This window comes from Bradysia coprophila, unplaced genomic scaffold (assembly GCF_014529535.1).
Source record: "Bradysia coprophila strain Holo2 unplaced genomic scaffold, BU_Bcop_v1 contig_138, whole genome shotgun sequence".
Classification (NCBI taxonomy): Eukaryota; Metazoa; Arthropoda; class Insecta; order Diptera; family Sciaridae; genus Bradysia; species Bradysia coprophila.
This window is the reverse complement of record NW_023503409.1, coordinates 4,844,254-4,871,876: the sequence shown is the minus strand read 5'-3', so window position 1 is coordinate 4,871,876 and position 27,623 is coordinate 4,844,254. Positions and strand designations below refer to the sequence as shown.

The 27,623-nt window shown below is 33.5% G+C and overlaps 1 protein-coding gene across 2 annotated transcripts in view; it reads left to right on the top strand.

Annotated features, from left to right (window-relative positions):
- Nucleotides 1–27,075, top strand: part of LOC119073590 (zwei Ig domain protein zig-8) — a 131,606-nt gene extending 104,531 nt beyond the window's left edge. For both annotated transcript variants that reach the window (XM_037179164.1, XM_037179163.1), the window contains exons 8-13: nt 2,393–2,560; nt 15,402–15,536; nt 16,243–16,405; nt 16,472–16,522; nt 19,491–19,602; nt 19,840–27,075. In XM_037179164.1, the coding sequence (XP_037035059.1) occupies nt 2,393–2,560; nt 15,402–15,536; nt 16,243–16,405; nt 16,472–16,522; nt 19,491–19,602; nt 19,840–19,858 (648 nt within the window). In that variant the 3' untranslated portion in view covers nt 19,859–27,075. The remainder of the gene's footprint in view (nt 1–2,392; nt 2,561–15,401; nt 15,537–16,242; nt 16,406–16,471; nt 16,523–19,490; nt 19,603–19,839) is intronic.
- The last annotated feature ends 548 nt before the right edge of the window (nt 27,076–27,623 follow it).

Sequence of the window (27,623 nt, the reverse complement as noted above, 5' to 3'; positions counted from 1 at the left end):
CTTCTAATCCGTGCGAACTATTTGAACGCTCTAGCGTTTGCAACAAAACTAATTTACTCACTGCACCCTCAGAAAATGAGGCATATCTTCATTGACTTGATTGCTAAAACTCATTTTCCGTGAGCTTGGTAAGTAAAATGTATGTCACTGTGTCTAACTTTAAATTTTGCCTTGCGAGATTGCTACACAGCCTTTGGTTCAGCTACAACCCTCACAAAATTAAAAGAAATATGAAATATGGCAAATGAAAAATGCTCGGTAATAGTAGATTATTCACCTCTGACCACATGTTTATTTAGACACTTGGGGAGTTGTTGCATGAGCCGAAGGCGAATGTTATAACCCCAAGTGTCTAAATAAATATTTGGACAGAAGTGAATACGCTATTTTATCTACCGACGGCGAAATAATAGCACTTTTTCACTGCTATTATTTCACCTAGGTAGATAAATGTATTTACCATTCTACCGCATTGAATTTATGTGCTTGTGCGCTGCAATGATATGCTCCACTAATTAATTCCATGAACATGAAGATTATAGATAACATTTAAAAAAACGTGACTATTTTGGTGCACAAAACAAATTAAATATTAGTTTCGCAAATTACTTACCAACAAATTAATGTCATCTCTTGCAAGTAATAAAATTCCATTCAGAGTCACGAAGTACAAATAACAACATTTATACAGACATTTGACAAATAGTAAAAGTTTAATTCTAAATTTTACTCATCACAATAATTCCGCAAGGAAACCCGGCAACCTCATTTCATCGTACACCAAGGATATATAACAAACATGCTCGTTATATCCCTGCACCGAACTACCAGTGTATTGACAAAATACGGTTCATTACATTGATGTATACGCTACACTTTGTATACGACTGCGTTTATCCACGTATAAAGGTCTTTCTGCATAAAACGGTTTGAAATATGATGTGCATTTACTGTAACAAATGATGTGTATCCTGCAAGACTCACACTCTCTCTATAGCTGCAGTTAGAATTTAATAAAAGTTGTGATAGATTGCAATTTTGCGGTTCAGGGCAATATATTTTATGTTTGGGTAGTAAATTAAAACAATTTGATAAATTGTGCAGTTCAAAGAATCTAACTAGTTTATCATTTGAAAAGCGTCTCTGAAAAAAAAACAAACACTAACATTTGTCAATCAATTTCGTAGAATGTAAAACTTTGAATTGAAGTGTGCACATAAAATAATCTCGGTGTTGGCTTTTCGAATCAGGCTGTTTCTTTCAACTATTTCCGCTTTTATGATGAATGAAGGCAGTTCTCAATTCAATAGGGAATGAATGCCGTTTGCATTGGAAATCCGGTTTACCCAATGTTCTGACTTATTTTTCTTTTCTGTTTTTCGTATAATGACATGCGTGTGTGCTTGCTTGAACTGATGTGATCGAAATTTGTAGATGTTGTAGATGGGCGTAGGCATGGGCTACGGTGCTACTAATCGAACAGTCATTTCATAGCTGTATATGATCAGAATCATTTTAATGGCAAGGAAATCATACCAAAATTTTGATGCGATTTTCTATTTTCCGGAGCTTTTTTTTGTTTCAAACTTTCATTTTATATCAAATCGAATCGAATAGAAACTGTGGAAACGGCTCAAGTCCGAAATCAGTGATATATCAAAACATACATATCGTATTGAAACAACGACTTGCATTTGATGTGACCTATGAAGAGCTTTTGAGAGCTTTAAGCTTCTTTTTGATTATATTCAATTTTTCCATTAAAAGAGCTCTAAAACTAACACAAAATGCAATACGTTGCTTCGGCTAATGAGTGCAATTTAATCTGTTACGGACATTACGATTGATCACACAAAATCTTGCATCTGTAACAACAATTACGACTGTCAAAAAACGTTCCTCTTTTTATAGATTTTTTGAAACGTCCATTTATTGAGTTGTCTCATACGTCAAACAGTAGATAAATGTCTTGCTTATTTTCTCTTGAAATTTCTTATAAACGTTACGTAGTTTTTTGATGTGGATGAGTAAGATGAGAAAAATATTTTCCTGGGGGTTTTTTTAAGGATATATCTCCGGATTGTAACAACATAATATAACGACACGACAGATTCCCTGGTACATTGTACAGCATATATTCTACCATCAAAATCATGTTACCTGATATGATATAAAATACATTCAACTCAGCCCACAATACTATTTTAGATGTTAAACATGAATGATCTGATCACATATATATATATATCATCCTACATCCTCTATTATGTATGTACATTCCGTTATATCAATAGAACATTGTCGTAGAAAAATGCATACGATTGCACTAAATAAAATGATGTATCTCTATCAATAACGATCCTTTAAATCAAACCTTTGTGCATATTTTCAGAATCAAATATCCTGGATTAGACGACGAGATTGGCACATTCTGTCGTCTGGAGCTCAAATGTACACAAATGATGAAAGATTTGCAATACTCCACACTCCCGGATCAAATACATGGACACTTCAAATAAAATTTGTGCAGAGACGAGACCACGGCATGTATGAGTGTCAGGTGAGGAGGGGCTTTGATATTTACTTTCTCGGTGTACAAAGAATGAAGAAAGCATTCATAAAGGCATTGCTGTTTGCTACCCGTGTCATGTACTGAATGCAATTTTTCTATGTATGTTATAAATCAGTGATATTAGTGTCGGATATATCGTTATACATTATATCACAGTTCGATGAACATGAATTTATAGCAATGGAGAACATTATTTATGGATTTTGATGTGGTAGTCATGACTGAACATCGTTTGTAGAAATCCCAAGATTCGATTTAAATTCGAGTTTCAAATGCATACACGAAAAGTGTTTTCTGGTTTTCTTCAATTAGTCATTGTACAAAGATATTAAATTCTGTTGAGATGATTCGGAATCATTGATATATGTTGATCAATGACTGGAGGTAAATTCGTTTAGTCCTGATTGTAAACATACTTCCAGAAATATGATGTTGATAGAAACATTTGCTTTCTTAGCCTATCCAAACAATGTTACCTTCGAAAACAATGACATTATGTGATCACCGGTAGAATCGAACTTACCTAATGAAAGTTGATAAACTTTGACTAGTTTTTCATCCGAATTCACTCTTCTTTGAGTGTGCCAAAGAGCAAACGACAAATGCCGATTTCCCAGCGATTGGCATGTTTTTCAGTAATGTATTGCGATAATTTATATCTTTTCGTTTGGGTAGAACGTGTGGTGTGTTCGTTGCTCCAATTCATTTGGGAAAAATTGAATCAAGGTAAAATATTGTAAAAGTGACTTTTTGAAGAGCATATTTGGTATCGTTGTATAGGCTGATCAGTCATTATTATTTTGCTGTAAACAGGGTCAGACTGTGTATTAAAGAAAACTCTAAGTTTCTTCGAGAATGGTGAAAATAAACTTTTTCAGATATTGTAAGAATCAGACGACTTTTGTAAAATCCACGCCCGTCGTTTAATGAAGCATGCAATATCACCAACTTTGCCATGCAGTGTACGCCTTGAACATTATTTGAAAATGTACAAATTTCGACTTTAACCTCCTGCCCGGAACGTCGAGAGAAGCCATTTTAACACGAATTAGCTTAGAATAAAATCCTCTACCCGTTGCAACTCAAATTAACACTTGGTTCAAGGGCGGCCATGCATGCTGATTCTCCGAAATGGCTGAGTGGATCTAGAAACTAAACGCATTTTCGTAGAGTACTCGGGTCCCTCAACCAGAATATGAAAAAAAAGTGGTGTCGCGACAATATTTAAGTTATTTTTGACGTGCGCGTATAAGCAGATTCTCTCTTCGAATTCAATCAAATAGTGTAAACAGATTCAGAGGACTCAACTAATGTGTATAGTGTACATTTGGAGTATTTACTTTCTGAGTGGCGTCAATATTTACTTTCTCTAGTGTACAAAGAATGAAGAAAGCATTCATAAAGGCATTGCTATTTGCTACCCGTGTCATGTACTGAATGCAATTTTTCTATGTATGTTATAAATCAGATATTAGTGTCGGATATATCGTTACATTATATCACAGTTCGATGAACATAGATTTATAGCAATGGAGAACATTATTTATGGATTTTGATGTGGTAGTCATGACTGAACATCGTTTGTAGAAATCCAAAGATTCGATAGAAATTATTTCGAATTCATACACAATTTAAGTTCAACAATCTCGAGAAATACAGTCCATAATTTTAGATAATTTGAAAATATTGTTTCGGTATTTGTACGTTCTCTGAGATATCGAAATAATCCTGTCTGGTTGCTACTTAGGATCATCTTTTCGACACAAAAAAGAGGAAAATACCCATATACGTTTAGGATGATTACGATTTACGTGGAAGACTCAATTTCTACTTTTCGTAGAAGGTTCATTTAGGGTAGGGCTTTAAATTTTATTCGATATAATATTTGCAAATGAATCAATCATTGTTTTTGTCGTACCTCGACGACCGAAGATCCTATCCCATCCCCCATTCACAACTAACAATAACACGATAAATAATTCTTATGTGCTGTAGGCGAAATGTTTTAATTTTTCGCCAGTACATTCCCATGCCATCACAACTTCAGTGAAATTACAAACTTTATGGAAATGTTCAAAATAACACGTCTGTCTGGCGTACAACTTCGACTCGTATTTATTTTAATTTCGGTTCCGGCAGAGGACAAAACTGCTGTTTTTAGAATTCATTTTCACCGTATTCAAATATCATTTTTTATTGAAAACGAATAATTTTAATGAGCAATTTTAGGAATACAATACGGTCTCCATAAAGCTCTCTGGGTTCAAGGAAATGGGGAAAAACTTTTTCAATTTTGTTTTTCTGATTTCTATTGGACCATATTTTGATGTTTCATCATTATCCTCTATCCTGTGTACAATTGTAAAGGTCAAGATTGCTAAAAGCTGTGCTACTAAAATGTGTTTTGTATACATCATCATTAGCTCTTGCGTACATGTATAGAAATAAGTTACATTATTCAGCCCTACTGATAGTATTCTGACTTGTTAATACACGTTGGGTGTATTATCTCCTCTATAGTCTGTACAAACAAGTTAAAATGCTAATCTATTTCGAATCTAATGAATATAAAGTTAAACGAAATGTAAAAATACTCTATCAACCATATCTACGAGCAGGTGTTCCTAGTTATGGCTGCTATATACACCGTATATTGGCTAGCTGGTTGTTTTTTGGGAGTAGGTACATGAAAAAGGACATTGAAAATGCTTTCTGAATAGTAATGTACACAAACAAAGTATCCTAAATACATATTACAAAATGTAGATAGGTAGAATGTTGACGGCATAAAAGAAGAATCGAAAATAGCGTCCCATGTAAAAGAAACATTGGAATTCCAAACAGGTAACCGAAACTAGATACATTACGGATATATTCGTACGTTATAAAAGCGAAACCCTTGACAAATATTTTAAGATCTTAAGCCTTGTGCTAGATCTGAAGGAATTTTAGTTCATATTTTGTGTATCGGTGGTAAATGTGTATGAGTAGGGAGTATCCAAACGTTCCGTAGTTTTTGTGCTAATAACCAAAATCACATAAATATACTGGAAACTTGTTTTCACTGTCACAATATTACACACGTATCAATGTTAGCATAGAGTAAAAAGCTCGCAGTAAAGGAAAGATCATACCCTATTAGCGTTTTAGGTGTATTTGTCGTCATAATAACGTTTCCTCAACTAAGGTCGGTACAACGTTGTAATTTTTTCAATGTTTATACCACAATTGTCAACGTTGCAGCAACCACTGAGCGATTGTCTTATAGATGGCGCTAAATTCGGGGGCTAGTTTCAAATCTTAAAAGGTTGTTTCGATATTTTATAGGAATTACAACAAAGATTTCCATACACAGACTAATGTAATATATATGTTCACAAACCACACATACACTACACTACACACACATTCAATCTAGCACTCTACACAACATAAAGGCATTCGAAGTAAATATCATGTGTTCATTCCCGTGTTCAGTTCAAATCCGCGGCTGAGCAAGATGATTTTTCCTACATTCGCTTTCTATGTAACACTTACTCATAGATATTCTAATAGTCCTTTGCCAATAAATGAACTCCGCTCAGAACTCCTAAAATCTAGTGTCTTCTGCATACGTGTTGCCAGAGATCAACATAAAACAATCAGTCTAGGTTTTAGTATGAGGCTTTGCAAATTACTCAATCTTTGTACTTCATATAATAAGTACGGTCAAGAGAAGACGGTTCGAAAATACAGACAATTTCTTCATTGAAAACTCAAACAATCTGTATTTCACACCAGCATTTAATTTACGTTTTAAATATGGTTTTTACAAATTTTTATTGGAGATATCGTCTTTCCACACGCGAGCAGGCATACTTAAGATGATCCTGAACATATGATTGATAATTCGCGTCAGTCAGTGTAGCATAGTGCACGCGTACGCACTCCTTTATTAAAGCATGCACTTTGTAGTCCTTGAACGGGTCTTTAGTTGATGTTCCGAACCAAGTATAATCCATTAACAAATCGTCGGAAAACAAAGCCGCCAAAATTCTTTTGGTGCATTTTTCTTCATCAGCTCCACCAATCAACTTGAGTTCATCGAACTGTGAAGATAAAACTATGTGAGTTACGACGTTCTACGACGAAACGTTTTGACGACCAAAATTATGTCCATCATAATGTATGAAATATAAACGCGCCCAATCTTTTGAATTGATTTTGAAAAGAACAAAAATCATGTACGTCACATCGCTAGAGCCTCTATTATACATGACGTTTCTTATTCTCTCAATTCTCTCAATCCAAAACAGACTCATTGTGTATTAAAACGGTAAACATCAATCAAATGCCGAAAACTAAAATATTATGTTCAATCTGGGTTCGAATCCTGGTCAAGTTTGTTTTTTTATTTAATTTTAATACCTTTTTTATTACTGGTGATTATTGAAAACCCTAAATACCCGACCTAAATACCCAAAAAATGTGTTATGTGAGTGTGATAACAACCAACCGTATTAGAAGAACATTTATCATAAACTCAAATGGGAACTGGTGGTTCAGTGGTAGAGTTGTGGACTACAAACCCATGGGTCGGGAGTTCGATCCCAGGGCCGGCCACCAGTTTTCCTAATCCTACCCAGATTAGAAGCAAAATTGGGTACTTGATTAGATCAAGGAAAATTCCTCAAAACAGTAATGTCGTAAGTGTGATTCATGTGATTAACATCGATGTTAATCATATGAGCATTAGGTCCACAAAAATTAAGACAGCAAACATCGAGGAATTTTTTACAAGGATTACCAATGCATCTTTCAAATCGATCTTATTTTTGTAAGCTTTCAGGAATTCTCCAAAGTGCGGTTTATTCTTCACTGGAAGTTCATCTACCAACTTTTGAACATCTGCGGGAATATCTTTTTTTCTTGTTGGTTGAGGTATGGCTTGATTTATGGAACCGTCGATTTTTACATGTAGTGCTGCGACTAACTTCAATAAATTTTCATTGTGTGCTTTCAAACCGCCCTGATTTGCCTCTATACGGTTTAATTGAGTTTCAGCAAGCTCTAGCCTTTTCTCAACATCAGATAATTTCCTTTCGTAATTGGTCCATACATTTTGATCTGTGTTAATGCAAACTTTAAATGGTGAAAAAGGTCAAAATATTAATTGTACTTAAGGGAGGTTGTAAATTCTGCCTTAATTCACTAAGATCAATAGCTATAAACGGGAAGTTTCTGTAAAGACCTTTAAAAAAACTTGGTTTTGTCTGAATAAGTTACCTATAGTGGAACCAACTGCGGGTGGATACAATTCAGAAAGATCTGCGTCGGTTAATGTAGGCAAGTCGTTTAAGTAATCAATTGGTAAATTCATAATATTCAGAGCAGCAGATAGAGGAATATCTATTCTCATCAATGTTTATTAGCGATCATTTCAACAAAACTTGAGAGACAAATGATATTACCATTTGTATGATATTCCTGGGAATCGCAGCCATTATTCACGATGTCGACTGACAAAATCTTCGCCTTCTTGCTTGAGTCGTTCATCGATTTAACATTTGTACCTATTTTCGTATATCTTATCATTTACAAAGCAACAGTATGGCAGTAGCAGTAGAAATTCAAAATAGTGAGAGCGTGTGGTAGAAGTAAGAAATATTCAATACGAACTGCAAAAATAATAGGTACAAACCCATCGGATTTTCTAATGAAGACGAAACGGTTTGTTTCGGAATTAAAGCACCACCATGTTTCGATGTGTGAAATTTCGTTGGAACATCTTTCCGAAAATTTCCTACATTATTAAGTGTGTCTTTAATGACTATTCAAATCAATTTGCAGTTAGTTATACATACTAGCTTCCACCACCGATGAGCTCAACAACATATTTCGGTCGTCAAAATTAGAGAGGAGATTTGGATCTTGAGGGTACGTAGCCATTGCAACAGCAGCGGCCTCAATCGGTGTGTTGTTTGACTTCGCTTGAGTACCCGGCTGAGCTGTGTGTGCAAACTGTGTTTAACTAAACATACTAGCGCGAATAGTTATTCTTAGATACCGGAAATAGATTCAAAATCAGAATTCAAATCAGGAAGACCCACTGATTCAGTCTTCGAATTGACTGGATGACTTCGCTTTTGCGCTTTTCGTTTTTTTGCCTCTGCAGCAGATTCAGAATCACTATGTTGTTCATACATTCTCTCTTTGGAAAGCATAGCCCTGAAAGTAGCTGAATGCAACACAATTACTTTAAAGTCGTGCATTGTGTCGTGTCGTCCTTACGTATTCCTTTGGCCAAAAGTTTAAAAGACGCGATTTTTTGCCAATCCTCTCCTGGTGTTTGTTTGTTTTTTCGGAATAAATTAATGTTTCTGCATCCAGATGGGGGCCATAAAAGTTCTCCATCTATCTCCCAGTTGTCAGGTGTACCATAGACACCTCTTTCTCCTTCGTTATCAAAACTCTCATATATGTTGTACATGGTGTTTTTTGATGGTCCTACTGAAGACTCGACTGAAGATTACCATTGACAACAAAAATGCATTTACTACAGATAACGCTTAACAGTTTTAATTTTCAGCACAAATACAATAATTACATATTTTATTCGTTATGGAGCAATGGAGAAAAAACCACTCCATCATCACTTTGCATTAAGAACATTTTTGTTTTTATAGACTCTAAGGGAAACATTTGAGGGGAGCCTGTGATTCCATCGGAAGCGTAAATGTCCAATAATGACGATCTTAGTGGTGTCTCGTATAAGTTACTGGTTTTTTTAATTTTTGATCCGAGAACATAAGTTTTTTCTCCGATATTTATAGCTTTCTCAAATTCAACTATTTCATTATTATTCATCAGCATCCACTTATTTTTTTCAGTTTTATTGTATCGCATCTTGTTGTGAAATAGTTCTTCATAAGAATCTTTTTCCGATTTCATTTCTTTCGCAAGCATATTTTTTTGGGTTTGGATTTTTTTCGGATGCAAAAGCTCCAATTCGGAAAGTCTATTAATAACCTGAGCTAGAGGCTTGTCGCCTTTTCTAAGCAAATTTTTCAGTGCAAATAATTTGCTTTCGAATGGAAAGCAACTATAAGAATCCAGTTTTCCAAATTTTTTGACATCGTTTACGACATGTATAATGTTATGAAAATTGTGGCTCATGCATTGCTCTCCGTATATTTCTATACATCCTTCAGCAAAAATTTTAAAAAGTTGTTTTGCTATCACTAAATGTGAATCCACCATACTACTCGAGCATATTCGGACAGCACAGTGCAGTGCAAGAAAATTGTAGTATGCTTCAGGACTTAAAATATCTTTCAAAGCTACTGGTCCAGTATACAAGAGAAATGTTCGAAGTTCTGTTCCTTTCCAGTGCTTGAGACAATCAAGAGTTCGGATTTTTCTGGCGAATTCGTTTGGTTGTGATTTCGCGAAATTGAGTAATCTCATATTAACCAATGCAATTTGAGGAGCAGAAAGTTTAGTGTTGTAGTTATTTCCCAATGTCCAAATTTTTAAAAGAGTTTTCTGAATACCTAACAAAATCAAGTGCAGGTAATCATTCGGGAAGTCAGTAACCATGTTGATAGGTAGTGCTTCTAATATCGATTTTCCTTTGTGATGCTCTTCCTGCAATTGATTGCGAAAGCTTTCATCGGTACGTAACGCACAGTTAAGCTGATTATATGACATTCTGTTATCGTCATATATTCCCTCAACACAACAAAAATTGCACCCAAAATACGAATTATGGTAAGCATTGCACTTAACGAACGATTTGGCTGGTGCATCACACAGAAAGCAGCGGCACTCTATAACAATATGTTCGCCATCGATGGCAATGCCGTTTTCAAGAAGGTCGTTCAATTCTGTGACAAAGCTTGAGAGATATTCGTCTAAGTTCTTCGGCTTTGTATAACCATGAAATATTCCGATAAAGAAAGGGCCGTATTCCGATTCGTAAACTTGGCCCATAATTGGCCAAAATTGGCTTTGAGAGCTCCTACTTATAGGCAAACCGTCCACATTGAACATCATCGAAATTTCTTTGGGCTTATTTTTGTTGCCGGAATACATCAGGGAAAGATTTTTTGATATTCCATTGTACCAATAAGTACCACCAGATATTTGTTGAATCACATGGGTTTTCGGAGTCTTTAACATTGTTCTTGCGTCTTTTGGAATGCCTCTAACGTTGTGGAAACGAAGAATACCAAGTAAGTCATTCAAAGTTTGATGATTAACTTGATTCCTAAGTGACCACTCTCTTATGTCATTGAACCAAGTTCGAACTTTTTCTTGTTCGTCCTCGGACCCATCAGAATCACTTTCAAAATCACTCCAGGGCCAGTACGAATCGTTTGAAATGCTATCACAGTAAAGACATAGTAAACTACATCTGTATTAACAGAAAATATCGTATAAATATACTTATTTGAGGCTAGGGATTTTTCTTTCATAATGTGGTTTTCGTTGAGATTTGATTGCAACACTAAGTCAACACGTTTTTGAAATACTTGTCGACTCATGGATTTGGGAACTTTGCATCGAAACATTATGAATTATTCTGAGACTTTCTGTTTCTGAAATGTGGTCAATTGAAATATTCAAACATTGTGAATGCGAAAGAGAAGAGCGGGGAATAGACATGAGATGCTCATTTGAAATATGCAATTATTGTTTTAGCGTTTTTGCTTAATGGTATTCAACTAATGATGAAAAATACAGGCTACGCGACCTTTCGAATACAACAATTAATTTCTAAAATAGTACCTGGTTGTGGTCAGTCAGTGATAAACAATTTCCAAAGCTTGAACTTCTGTGAGGGCTAGGTGGTAGTAGTTCAATAATCAAAAATTCTTCGTTTGCCTGATGGTATTGATTTATGTACCAACTACGTTTAATCGATTCACAGAATTCGCCAAAAAGTGCTTCGTTTGTTTAATATATTGAGTTGATTGATATTTGTAAATCACAAACGTAGTTTTATAACGATTCGAGCTATTTTTATATTATACGTCTGATAAGTTTGGCCAAATCAAATAGAATGAAAAATTGTATGGAGGACTGCTAGGTTAGAATCATTCCCAAAATACATTTATTTGCAGTCTACTAAAGTTCTTTATGTTACATGAACGTTGAAATAAAGTGGCTTGAATGTCTTATTTGTCCAATTGTACTAATGTTGGCGAAACGTTGTACATTGGTCGCTGAGTATCTGGACATTGTAACGTCTTTCCAACATAGGGCGAAAAATGCCAATAGGGTAGCGTTCACCGAATTACTACAGGTACACTGTGTTATATATGTATGAAGCATGTGCCTTTTTCGAGTGGGTTGAGTACAGAATGTCTGAAATTTATGACATTGTTTACATAGCCGCTGCTGTTTTATTTGTGCGTATATGTTTTATCATTTCCATTATTCGCATAACTTTCAGGCACACATTCTCCTCATACATACAAATAATTAAAGCTAAAAGCAAACAGCGCTTAAAAGTTAGAGTACACAGTTAAATTTAAATGATAAATTTATCGCACCGTGCTTCAAATCCTAACAACATTACCCTCCCGTAAAACCTTCTTTTTTACCTGTTGTAGTACTATGCTGAAGGCGAATGTCGCTAGTGTGCGTTCGTAACATATTTTTTGCGGTACGAATAAATCAAAATTTATTTGACATTTAAAGGTATACATTTACAACATGCCCCTATCTTGACTCAGTTATTAAACTAATGACGAAGAATAGTCAACAATTTCCAGTGCACAAAAAAAATGGTTTCGGTACTGACGCCTTAGATTGAATCATGAAGTAAATATTTTTCGTATGTGCGGTATTATTAAAAGAAAATGACATTTTGTCTGATGACAGTTCGGTGGAGCAAATATCTATTTTCACCCCACTTGTTTTTACAGGTTAGAGAATAGAAATTTTCTCCTCCAAACTGTCATCTTTGTTTCTGTTCCTAAAAATTGTGTAACCATTTGATGTTTTGTATCGTGGATTAAAACGGTTAATCACACGCACACCTCGCACATATTTTCTCAATTTTCTTCCCTCTATAAACAAATAACTATGCTAATCTAATGACGAGAAATTTAACTACACACGGGTAAAAAGTTAGGAATGGTTGTGTTTTCCTGCTTCTTGTTTCCGCGAAACAAAGTCAATATTTCAATATTGACTGAAGCATGTAATAAATATGTTAGTACCTTAGATAATGGAAATAGATCTTTTCATTGATGCAAAGCATCGACAAAATTTATTTCGAAGCATGCCTCAACATGAGTAAAATTTAATCGAAGCACGGAGAAAATATATTTGCCTTCAGCTAAAGCTACCCATCGAAAAAAGTCTCTTTTCCTTATTACGTAAATAGCTTTTTCATCGTATAGTTCATATCAATGGAGATATCGGCAAGGAATATGTACCCTTACATGAATGACACACATAAAAATAAATCAAAGCATTTAATAAAGGAATATATTGCGAAGGGAAACCATTTTTTTTCCTGCTTTGAAGTTGGATATTTTTAGTATTTATCCAACTATGGCACATGCCTGCTAAATAATAAATCTTATGTGACTATTGTCTATGCATGGTGGTAGGTATAAACGATCCGTATTTTCGTGGTTATGCATCATTAAAGCCACCGCGCATAATTTAGTCAATAATACAAAACAAACGAGGAATTGGAAAATTCTTGCAGATGACGTGGAATCAAGCTCCATCTTGAATTAACAATTAGCATTGATTCCGTCCTCATCTCATTTATTTTAATTAGATTAAATTCAAATCTTTCGGGTATGGATTTCATAATCTGTGTCTACGTTGGGTACCTACCGTTTCAAATTATAAATTTAAAAAACTCTGGTTGAAAATCAAGAAGCGTGAATTTTAGTTTCTGTGTTTTTTCCACGATTTCAAAGCGAACCTACAGAATTGTGTTTACGCTGCGCTTGCACCGGGATTATTCAAACACAATAAATAACATTGTTCACAACAGAACATTACACACAATCATGAATTTCAGTGACATAAATATTCATAATTATGAACCTTATAAAAACAAGAAACATTTGTGAACTTTTCGCAAATACTATCACACCCCCGAACGTTAAACATTGGAAAAGTTTCGCAAATAGTTAGTTTTAATTAAAATTAATCTATTTTGTAGAATAAATCTGTGCATTCCGTACGTTGATATTGTCGGTTTGCTTGTGTTATACTAATAATTGCACAAAATAGTTCCTCATGCAAATTTATACAACTCTCTCTCCCTGTATAATACATTTATACTAAAACTATGTTGATCATACCACAACCAACATTAGCATGTACATAAACACCTTAGTTATGCGACTACTGCGCATTTAGTTTTTTTTTTAAACTGTAAAGTACACGTTACTATTTATAGATGTTCACTGCACATACCTTTCTGTATGGCTAAATATTAGATTTTGGATCCGTCAAAGCAAAATTGCGGAATATGGTGACAATGTAAATTAATTGGAAATGAAGCTAACGAGGGAATTCGTTTTTTTTTGTCTTGTTTTCTGAACGCTTTCATGTGATAATTTCATAGAAACGATATGGGAAATTAGTATACTCTAAATGAAATCCTATACAATCCGTACCTGCATTTGACATCATTTAAATTTTAAAATTGCAAAATGTAGACACAATTATTCATCGGAAGCTGAGCTTCATTCATTGTATATGTATGCCACCATGATGGTGCCATGTGCGGAAGTAAATCAACGTAAAATCGAGTTTAATTAAAACACATAAAATTGGGGCATCCAATTTGAAGATTTGTTTATCGTTTGCAGTTTATGTATGAGCTCGTGCTGTTATCAGCAAATGTTCATCTCGACCACATGGACTACCCCGACTCTAACGATGAATATTTTGCATTATAGGTCGAATCAGTGTCAACTTTTGACAATGCTTCTTTCAAATAATTCAACGCGTTAAGAGTAACCTCGAAAAACTTCGAAAAGCTTTATTGAAAGTTCAGTAAAACGACTAGTCAACTCACCAGTAAATATTTTTGTAAGTAAAAACAGGAGACCTGTTCGGGGGAGAAAATGTCTATTTTCTCGTCTCTTGTTTTGACAAAAAGAAAATAGAAATTTTCGCTCCGCTCAGTCGCGAGGGCCTCAAAACGTCGCTTTTATTGGAAAGTCTAACGATTTTATTGAAACCTCAATTTTGAATGAAAAATTGCCCCCAAATGATTTAATTGAAATTTTCGACGTTTTCACGAAGGTACTCTTAAATAGCTTTAATATTAATGGTCTAATTTTTATAAAATTTCTAATTAAATAACTGAAGTGAAGTATCAACCCTAAACCATATTGAATCTAAAATTCCAATAATAAACCTGAAACGGGTCGACATATAATGAAATATTTAATTTCAGTAGAATGGACGTACTCTATACGCGATATAAAACGAGTACTTAACCGTTAGTTACAAATTTGTACTTTGATGTAAAATTGCCATAAAATCATGTAAAAAGATCAATATTTTCAATTAATTGAGTGGGCGGACTCGTGCTTTTATTGATTTTTTTTTGCCACATTCCACATCCGCTCCCTTCGCAATAAATAAACCTTTGCTATCCAATTATTGAAAAATAATTTGAAACTGATACAGAACATTATGTTGCATTATGTACAACTTAAGGTATTGTACGGGTGAATGCCATTCATTTACGTTTCCATTGCTTGAATTCGTAACGTCTAAACTATACACAACTGAAATGCTATTATGCATAATCTAATAAGATTGAATAGATTTACAAAATTAGTTTCAATTTGATTTCCAGGTTTCGACATCAACTGGCATCATCTCGCATTTTGTAAATCTGCAAGTCGTTGTTCCCGAAGCATTCATATTGGGTTCCGGAGAACTACATGTTGATATGGGATCTACAATCAATTTAGTTTGCATAATTGAAAAGGTATATTGAATCTTAAGAGTTTGTTAGTTAAATTGTACAATATCTTTGCATACACTTGACTTTCCAACGACATTCGGTGTACACTTGTAGTTTTCGTTTTTAGGTTTTTTTTTCTTTCTTCATATTTATAGTTCTCTTCTAAGTAGTTTGAAGTGGAATTTCGTTGAGAGCATTTAACGTTATTTAATATTTTATTTCAAATATATAAAATGTGAGACGAAAAATGAGATTAAATTGAAAGTGGCACTGAACGGGTATTTTAGTTTTTGAAAGTTTTTGGGTCAAATAAAGTTTTTCGTAGAGCAATTTCATGTTACCCTATAATCTTAAGTTTCTCAAATAAAATTACTTACATCACTTTAGCTAATTAAATATTTTCACTACCCTCGTTTCGGTAATGTTATTCCTCGACGAAATAATAAACCTATTTGACGGTTGAGAAACCTTGCGTTATTATTTCTCTTTTTTTTTGTTTAATTTTTCTTTATCAAAAAAAAAATAAAAGGAAAAACTTTGACTCGGTTTAATGAAGTGTTATTTTTCGCAACATTGCACTTATTGTGTATAAAACTTCAATTATTGATTTTCGTATTATGTTTTCCTTTTTACATTATGGTTCGTAGGCACTTCTACACATCGAAATTCTAACGGTTTCGTTGGTGTTGTTTTGTGTTATATTTAATTAAAACTGATGTCTGTTTCACAGAGTCCGACACCGCCACAGTATGTCTATTGGCAGAAGAATGATCGAATGATCAATTACGACGATTCGCGAAGAGACATTAGCATAGACACAACGCCAGGACCACGCACACAAAGCCGTCTCATTATACGAGAGCCACAGATCTCAGATTCCGGAAATTATACATGTGAGTTCATTGAGAGTAACGAAGAGTTGAGAATGGCAGCTAATGAGTGAATATTTCGATTCGTAGGTTCGGCGAGTAATACGGAACCAGCCAGCATATATGTTTTTGTATCCAAAGGTAAGTTTGATGATAACGCTTTATAATGAACTCTTAAAACTTTTGTACTCATACTGTAAACTTTTGCTGTCGTCGGCTCATCAAATTACATTTTACATCTCGTTATAAATATGAAACACAACGCTGTTCAAAAGATTAAAGTTTTTTTTTGTTTGGTTGCTGATGTTCCGTTCTGTTATATTTAATAATGGTAAGGTACATCTACAAAGGTCTGCTGGCGACAAAATCAGGAAGAAAAGTTGTCAAAAGTCGATAGCCTCAAAACTGCACGGGAATTTTTAAGCGTGTAAGCGTGTCAGTGAAAACTTTTGAATATTTTGTGTTTTACACATTTTTGTTTGAGCAAAAAAATGAGTAATTGCACATTTTACCTTCGAAAACATTTTTTTTGATCGTCGTAATCGTTATTTCCGAGGAACAACACAGAGACACCACACAATTTTCGTTAAGTAACCTTGAAATATTCATTATTCTTTGTAGTAAGTAGAAAGTTCGGGTTGGGGTTCAGTTTCAACGAACCTTATCAGGTTTTGAAAGTTTAGTTAGGGGTGGGTTCGGTTTCGCAAATCCTCGATTCGCTCATCTAGAAAACCTAAGAAATGTTTTCGATATTTTTATTAACTTTTAGTAAGGCTCGGAACGTGAAGTTAAGAAACCTGATTTAATTCAGGTCAGGTTCAGGTTTGACCTGAAATTTTCATTCAGATTCAGGTCAGGATCAGGTTTAGGTTGAGTCTTAATTCGCATTCAGGTTCAGGTCAAACCTGAAATGTGAAAATCCAATTCAGATCAAGATCAGGGTCAGGTCAACCTGAAATGAAACCTGACCCTCATCGGAGCCTTAACTTTTACATAGCTAAAAACAGTAGTGAGACCTTTTAACTCTGGTAAATAATGACACAGTTTAGTTATTGTCCCATCGGGATATAATTCCACGCCTAATTACCATCCGATTTACTTCGAAATCTATCAGTAATGCAATCAGTCATTCAATGCAACGGCTCTTCTTGCCTAGCAAACCGTCCGACTGTACCAAAACAAAACCGATCCAATGCCGTTTTTCGAACTGTAATTCATTCATTTCGTGAACCAAAAAATCTATTTACGAATTTCAGAAATAAATATTTAGTCACGTTGTGGCACGAACAACGAAGACTATATCGCTCATTCCATCTGTCTACATCAGGGAAAACAAATTTGAAAATAAGTCTTTGGAAGTATAACCACAGCTTAACGTTCATTGAAAATAAGCCGTGGAGGGACATGAATCGCCAGAGGGCTTCAACCATACTTTTGTACACATGTGATATACCTATACCGTTCTTGAAATTATTTTTAAAAAAAATTAATTCAAAACAAACCTTTCTTAATTCGGTTTTTCTGTTTCGGAAAAATTCATGGTGAACTCTTAATTAGCCATGGAATTAATCAGTTTGAACTGAAAAGGTCGAACGTTACGAATACTTCATTCGATTATCGCTATCGTTTTTAGCCTCGAGAGAAACCTATTTTCCAATTTTTTCTAACCCCGGGGTTAAATCAACATTTTGACACGTTTTAATGGATGATAACAAGTTCAATATTACGTTTGCAACACAACCCAAGTATAAATTAGTTATTTATTCGTGATGAACTACTATCATTCGGACTATGTAAAATGCACGCTATCCGTCGCGTCATGTAATTATCTAGCTCGTAATGTAATTTCAAAGTTTTTCATAGTTTTTATGAATGCTTATTATGCTGAGCTAATTGCTGGATATAATAGTAGCACCGTTTATTTTGGACATACAAAGTAAAAGGAGCAGTTAGCATTATTATTATTATTAGATCGGGTCGTAGCAAGAAAATTGGTAACAATTCTGCATTTTATCTTCTTGCATAATTGAAGCTTGCATTCATTTTTACAGCAATGAGAACACTTTAGCTAAATTGGGTTGAGATATTCAGTTTTTATGATTCCTTTTTTTATATGACAAATCCATGCAAAATGTGTCTCTGTAAAAATTTTCTATGATAACGGTCAACAGTCTAGCAAAATATTCAATTTTTCAATGGAAAGTTTTCACTGAAAACACTACCTACTGTCGTTTTTACTGTGTCTTAATCAGACATTGTCTGACCTTTTCTTATCCTTTATCGAAGGAGGTGGTCATATAAATATGAAAAAAATCTGGTCTGCATGTACTTCTTATATACTTTTTAAATAATTCAAGTGGTAGTAACGATTTTCCACTAATTCATTAGGTCGATGATCGCCTTAACTTTCAACTGTTTTCAATCGCGTTAATTCGTCTGCATTTTTTCTGCAACTTTATTGAAAGGGTTTTAAAAAATTAATTCAAATAAAAGCCAATCTATCAATACCTTCCATTTAACGGATGGAAGTAGGGAACTGCAGCAACAAAAATTTAATAAAAATAAAAGCAACGATGCTACGGGGATGGGCTTATTGATAGTCTTCATCGATAACTCGCACAGACGCCTTAATTGGTATATTGATTTGTTTGAACGAATTAATACGATATCCTATTTTGTACTTGCCCACCCCTTGTTTACTCTAATTTAAAAGTGGTTGAAGTAGAAGTCACGTTTAGGTTTGTAAGGAAAAATAGAAAACAAATTTGATCCTTAATTACAACAAAATTAATAATAATTTGAATTCAAAAATTAACTACAACTCTCGGGCACAACTTTCCATAATATTTGTGGCACAAAAGACTTTTGGTTTTTTGTAATTACGGAATCCAAAGTACATCACAGAAATTTTTTTCCTCTAATATTCAAATTCGTTTACTAATAATAATCGACCCCAAACCGATAGAAACAAAATTAATTGAAGCATTAACTATTCAATCCATGTTGTTCTAATATGCTTCTGCCTCTCCCATTCCATACCGAAAATGATTTCATTTATATTCAAATCGAATATTTTAATTAAAGCACGAAAAACTTGTACAATTTACAGGTGATAACATGGCGGCGATATCAAGAAGAAAAACATCTTCCTCCAGCCAAATTACACGTTTAATTGGAAATTTATACGTTTATAGTGTGCTAGTAAATCTATTGATTTTCAGGTAAATTTATTTTTCCCTTTTTTCCCCCTATTTTTCAAGATTTAGTCGACATTTTGATAGATATAAATACATCTATTTAGTGGTGTGTAGTGTATGTGTATATTATAAACAGGTGTATGGGCAATATATATAAAAGCATATACGAAGCACACTCATTGAAAATTAATTTCATTAGGATATCCTTGTTAAAAGGCCAGCTCCGTGAAGCGTCTAATAAATTTTATTTTCTATTTCCAGACTAGTGTTTTCCACTTAGGATTAAATTTTACCATTTATATTTTTTACATTAAATTAATTAAAGGTGAATGTGTAAATATATTATTACCACTAATGGAAAATCATAAATATAAATATCCCATAGTATGAACAAAACACTCACATAGATAATTAAAAATTCATTCTGCAGAGATCGCATATTAACCATAAACAACATCCATTAAGTAAGTGAAAAAGAAGAAGAAAAAATTAAGAAAATATTTAGCAAGACATAATAATAACATTAAACAAAGAAAAAAAATTAAAAAAAAAATTAAAAGAAAAACTAAACGAAATCGATTTATGATTAAGGTAAATTTAAAACAAAAATATTTTTAAAAATTCGAATGTCGTAAGTAATAATTGTGAACTATAAAACATGGAACCCTTCACAAAATCTATTTAAAATGGATTGTAAACACACTAATATCTAAATTTGTTGTTAAGTTTTCATTTGTAGTCGATTTTAAAATGAGAGATTACTGTTTCAAATGATTTTCCTCTATAAATCTTGTTGAACATTTTTCTGAACAAAAACTATTTTATGGCAGAAAAGAAAAATTATTCTGAAAAAAAAAGAAAATTAGAAATGAAAATGTTTATGAAAATGATTGGTCATAGCTAATTCTAATTTTGGAGTAAAAACAAAGTCCAATGTCCTCGTTAACTTAAAGAAAAAGCAAAGAAAAAAATAAAGTCTGCAAAAATCGTAGTTATTATTATATGTATGGTCTTACACCATAGACACAGGGTGAATATTAAGAGTGAAAAATAAGTGATTTTATAAGTGATTAGTAATTGTTGTTGAGAGACCGTATATAGTTTCACACGAATACTCACCACCTCAACAAGTAATTTGGTTGAAAAATAGTTATTTTCTCAACTCTGTGATGAAGTGTAGAACTTTCGTTGGTTTATTTTTTTTTAGAAAATTGATGTATGTAACTCGATGATAAATGATTTTGAGGGACACAATGTGTACTGTCACACTTGGCCTGCAGCCTTGATTGACAATTTTACCGTCTAGTACCTAAAAGAGCATTCATCACTCGATGGAAATGAGTGATAAATGCTTTTTAGGCACGAGATATGTAAATTGTCATTGGATGCCGCATGCCGAGTGTGACAATTTACATAATCTGCCTAAAAAACAATTATCAAGAGTTAATTGTAGGGATTGCATTTACCGACGTCGGTAAATGCAGGTCAGAGCATGCTAATTAACGAACTATTGCTAATACAATTGTCATCTTCTTAGGAATATCTTTCGTTGGAGTCATTGTCGTGAGGCATTGTATCATATTATTTTTACCTCTGACCTACAGGTGCTATTTACCGAAAATTTACCGAAGTCGGTAGTTGCAATTTCAAGTTAGTTGCATAAAATTGTTTTTCTCAATAAAGAGAACGAAAGTTTTAGTTTTCGTCAGTGAGTTGGGGAAAAAAGTTGTTTTTACATGCTTCGCGGACTAAAGTGTGAGGGAAGTTTTCTCTTGATCTTGTCCCTTTGCAAGTAATTTTTTTACTGTCTGATTTTGCAAATTGCATAAAATCAATTGTCAAAGGCTATGTTCAAATTATGTTTGTTCTACATTCTCGTCTTTACCAATTTTTCCTATAATTTTTTAAGGCATAAGATTACAATAGGTTTTCGATGTGTTCAGCACCCCATTTCTTTATGGAAATACTTTGTCGCCACTTTTAGGCCGAATTATAATTTTCTGTCCACCTACGTATTATTTCGGTCGTTTTTTTCTCAATTATGTCGAATTTTTATCGCAGAATATGAAATGGAATGGAAATTTCTACCATCAAACTGGCAAACAGTCAAACTATATAATTTTTTATGTATACAGTACAACCACCATGCAAAAGTTATTTACGTAAATTAGGGTAATTCAAACAAATTAACTGAAGCGTGTGTGTGTGTGTGCATTTTTTAAGGTGTAGTCTTCAACCCTTCTATATTTAAATACTAACCACTCTGTTTCCAAATTGGAAATCAACTGTTGAACTCCCGGATCGTCTAGTCGAATTGTATTTACCGAATGAGTGACTAACGATTGCAAATGAATAATAAATTCATTGATGTGACACGTGTATACAAGGTATGAACTGACGAAATATTGTAAATTAGTTTTAAATGAATCTTCGTCTCACTGAAAATACTCCACCGTCATTATTTTCGTCGGGTCATATTTCATCTAAAGATAATTTCGCCGAATAAATATCATAAAACGTAACATATCGTCTGTTGGAGCCAGTGTGCATGTAACGTACATTACCTTCAAACAATATAGCTTTTCAGACTCAAATCGGTCGTTAATCAAAACGTGTTCCATATAAAGCGTCTGCAAAAATGAGTTCAGATTTTCAAAATGTCTTATGTGGTGGAAAAATGACTGATAGCCGAGAAAAGGGATGGGGGTAGGTGATTTTGCTGTAATCGATCAAATTGTAATCGGGAGCATTCTGAATGACCAATTTAACGAAAAAATGTTGTCTAGAGACAAACATTTATGGTTGCAGAATTAACAGCATCAGAATAGTTGTCTCAAAATATTCGAGCATGTAAATGCCTCAAAGATTATGGTATCTAATGGAGTGCCAGTATTATGCTCTTAAAGTCGAATTGAAGTTCCATACATCCCAGCTATGCATGGAATTTTCTTTGTCAGAATAACGAACATCCCATGTTCCATTAAATTTTACCGAACTCTATGATAAAACGCACGATAGAGTAGAACTATATTGAGTATGCAAATTATTCCAGACAAAAATTTTGTGTTTACTTCTCAGTTTTCACACACAAAAAAAATTGCATTTTAAATGAGTCAAAGAACTCAAACAATTCAAGTGAAAAATATTTGTTTTCGGTAAATGAATGTGTTGACGAAAACAGTGTCAATTTCTATTTTTCAAAATATCAACGTAAGAGACTAGACGTTTTATTTTGTCTACCATCAAGCATAATGTGAAACATTGCGTTCGTTGTTGATATTTTGTTTATCTGGAACTGGAGCATACATAATAACCGTGGAAGTTCAGTCTTGTTCCAAGAACAATTTGTTCCAAGAACAATTTGTTCCAATCTTAAACAAATGCTGTGTGATCGCACATCACGAAGAATCGTTTTAGGTTGTTTTGAGTGTATTTATCTTGTATTGAAGAGTTGTTTTCGTACTCGTTCCAAGCGTGGCTTTATCCAAACGTAGCCCAAAAACTTCTACACCTAGTGCAATGTACAACAATATACCACATAAAATGCAAATTCCACACATAAAGGGTACGACCATAATATGGGATGAGTTAGCGAAGCATTTTCATATCACAAACTAATGCATCTTGTAAAACAGGGAAGTGTAAACTTGATTCTTAGTGTGTAAATTGTTAAAATACTAAACATCGAAGGTGGGTACTATATTGTCACGTCCATTAGTTAAAGATGTAGCTGTTTCTGCGGTGAAAACTTGTCGGTGACATGAATATTAAAGTAGAGATTTGTGCCGAACGAATATGCAGTTATCGGAATGCATATTTCACCTGGAAGTAGTCTTCATGACGACTGGAATTTTAAAAATCATAACAACATTTCAAGACAAACTTTAATCGAAATTGCTGAACAGTCTAAGTGAAAATTACAATGTTGCTCGTTACATCAAACCATTTTCGGTTCTGCTAAAAAGAAACCGCAAGCTACTCACAACTGCAGAGAAGAGGATTCAATTATGAACATAGACGTTCCACTTTCTTACTGACCCAGTAAATTCCGTGGTAAGACTGAATCCCTAGCTTTTGCAAATGCTTGTCAGTAAAAAACGAAGAAAATGTTTGGGGAACAGTCGATAATAACCTTAATTAAGAATCAGCGTCGATGAACGTGTAACTTGCGAAATAATTCGAAACTTTCCGTTCACTCATTCCATGAAATATTTCGAAAATGTTTCGCGCTGTGATGAAAAGTTGAGGAATCTGTTGAAATATGTTGCAAACATCAGTTATAATCACATTTCAGCTAGTACACGGACGGAAAGCGACCATAAACAACAAATTAGTAAAATGACATAAACCGTGCTCGAACAGTTTTCTTCTCCAACCCAGGAAGCACTTCATTTTAATAAAATTTATGAAGAAACTTTCAAAATTATTACACATAATAAACAAGTTATTCACAAGAAGCAATTTATTTGCATAATTTTAAACGGAGTCAACGTGGGCGATACTCCCGAAAAGGCACAGTCATAAATTACGAGCCAGATAAACATTGAAGCATTTCAACACGTTTTCCTCGTTTGTATTATCACACAAAAGTATTGTTATATTAATACACCGCCGTGTCATCATCCGCATGAATACGTAATGTGTAGTGAAGGCTTCAATACATATATATTCACATATTAATCTCTTGAGTCTTGTTGAGTCCAAAAAAATAAGTAATAAAAGTAAACTATGCGAAATTCGGCTTTGTTAACCGGAAGAGCAACAAAAATGTTTTCTTTCTTTACGTACAAAAGCGGCACATATAAGTGAGTGAGGATGAAAGCTTACCTTTCATTTCGTTCGTTCAAATACTTATGAAGACGATAATTCATTCCAATTCTTCGCCTGAGCACATAATTCATTTTCGGGGAACTGGCGACATTATACATTGAGTATATGAGGATACAATACCTACCAAATGAAGCGGATTACACGTAAATTGTTACAAAGCGAAGTAATTTAAAAAAAAGAAACTTTAACTTTAAAAAGTATCGAATATCGTGAAACAAGGAAGCTTGCACAGAATTTATGAATAGATGTACGGAAAGTAATAATGTGGGATAATTATTGCAGGCAGGTTGTTTTCACCGAAAATTTGTGTGCTTAAACAATAACGTTAACTACATGGTTGCTTTCAGCTGCGAATTGTGTTTATTAAAATGAAAATTTTTTTGTTGTCCCCCAATTTTGTGTGCACAACACAAACTGAATGTTTCAAAACGAAGCACACGCGTTAGTACAATAGCACTTCTCGGATATTATTTTACTAACGATGGAATGATTTTTTTTTCTCGCATATATTCGTAACGTAATATGCAAATAGCAAAGTTCTTAATTTTCCGAAAAGTTAGACGAGATCGTTATATAATGTGCTTGTGATATAGAATGCAAAACCATGTTTACCCATATGGATAGAATACTTTTCTGAATAAAATATTCGACATTAAATATACACACACACTGCTTATACGTTCTTTCGTATAAATGAAAATTATAAGCCAGAGAGTGTATGATAATACACAAAGTCTACTGTTACAACATTTTCCAGTAGCTTTTAGTTATGAGAGGATGTTTTCCCGCCTGTTTTATATTTAATTTGAACTTATGAAAATTGCCATGATGGATGGATATTCGTTTGTTGTGTTGGGCTGTGCTGTGTATCAGTTGCATTATTTAATAAATGTTGTTCCTAATGAATGTATTGGATTCAGAACAATGGTGAATGATCAATACGGTACGCAGAAGAGCATACATATGAGACCGTAACGAAATGGTAAGCATTGTATTACCTGGAGATCGTTAGAGCACAATGTACGATATGAATGGCGTTTTTGGGATTTCGAAACAAATTATTCAACAATTTCGAGAACCTTTCTTCATATTAATTTGAAGATTTGTTTGATTTGGATCTGAAGGTTCTTACGAGTAAAAGGCTCTGAACTTTTGAAACACATGCGAAACACATGCGTCACCAATTCAATATCCTGAAGTGTTTCTCGGTTCATACACAAATAAACAGAACGCAAACGGTGAACAAACTCAATGGGAAGACTGGTGTCATTGTACCGTCTCTCATAATTATATCCGAGCTAACTAATTATTTAGACAAACTGCATTGATTCACAGAATTATTTCCCAGAATATCCGACTCCAAAAGAAATCAATATCAGGCGGTACTTCTGCCTTCTTGTGTTTACAAAATGTATAACCAACAGTCTCTCGATATAATGGGTTTAACGAACGTTGCATGCTATGTTTATATCAGTATAATAATATACACATCATGTGTGGGTATGAAATTCCATAAGCACTTTATTGATTGAAGCCATCTTTAATATTTACTAATAAGCTTTCGGTTGACAAAGGAACTCCATGATCGTTTCCTGGAATTTATACTCTCATGGTATACATATGTTGAAGCTTAAATCCGACGTATAAAGGAATGAGCATTTCTGGTTGTAACAATCGAAATATTTCAAATTCCTTGTCTAATGGCACACCTATCAATCAAATACGGTAAAAATTATAAATTTATGGCTGAGCGATGGAAACGATTGAAAGTTAAATTTTCAATTCGAATTTGAGCTAAATTTTTCAGTAACAAAACTGTTCCAGTCCGACCATTATGTATGTGGGATGGGTGTGTACGTGCACAATACGTTACAGACCGAATGTGTAGACTTACTTAAATGTTAAAGCCACTTAACCAGTTTTCTGATTGAAATTGAGTGTTTTTGTTTTTGTGAGGAATCGATTTTCTATTTGATTGAAACAGTTCGGTTACGTTGAAAGGCTACGTTTAACGGCTATAATGAAGAAAACATCCGTTACGGAAGAAAATTACATGTTATTATCAAAAAATCCAGGCTATTGTCTAAAACTCGTGTATACCATAACCAATTTAAGTAGATAAAATATATATGAAAAAACCTACACATAAATGACTATTACCGTGTTATAATATTATATGATATGATATGATAACATAAAATATATATTTTTAAAAATTGTGATATAAACCTCAATATGAATGAGTATAATGAGATGGTCGTACGTAACATTATATATATTTAAAACAAATTCATCAGAAAGAAATTTAAACTAAATCCAAAACTGAAAGCACGTTTCCATAAAAAATAAATATTTGTTCAAGATATAAAAACCAAATGTCTCGTGAAAATCAAGTTGTTATTTTTCTCAAACTCCAGAAGTGTATATTAGTTCAAATCAATTTTATAGTATCTGACAATCTAACATAATTGTTATTTTTCTGTGTGAAATACTACCATATTACAGGTTAATGTTGGTCGGGTTGTTTAGTGAAATGAAGAGAAATGAATTATCTATTAACTATTAACAATGAAAAAGATGAAAACAAAAAATTATTAAAAGAAATAAAAATGAAAAATATTTAAATGAAAAATGTAAATTAATTGTAAATGGAAAAAGTATCAAAAAAAATGCAGAAAAAAAAATTAATTAATTAAAAATGAAAATTTATAGATGATGTATGTAAAATAATGTATTTATGAGTAAACACATCTCTGTAAATTAAACAGAACAGCAAATTAACGAACATTGTCTAAAATAATAAAATATTTAAATGAAAATGTTATGTTATATCGCCCCAGAACATAAAAACTAAAATAAAATTAAATTATTGAAATATTAAACTGTAAAATGTTTTTATATCCCAAACAAAAATTATAACATTTGAATTTCACATAAAGTCAGCAAAAAAAAATGGATACAAGAATATGAAAATGGAAGATTAGTGAAATGGTTGATATTCACGATAGAACGGAAAATATTTGTATTATTTCGTTAATAATTATTAATAATCGTGTACAACAGCGCAATGCAATTACGCAACCAACCATTCGGCGAAAATATGTTCAACCATTTTTATTTACACTCATTTGAAAATTATAATAAGAATGTTATGTGAAGCTCTGTATACTCACTGAAGCATTTGAATCAGTCGTGTGTACATACAACTTCTGCTC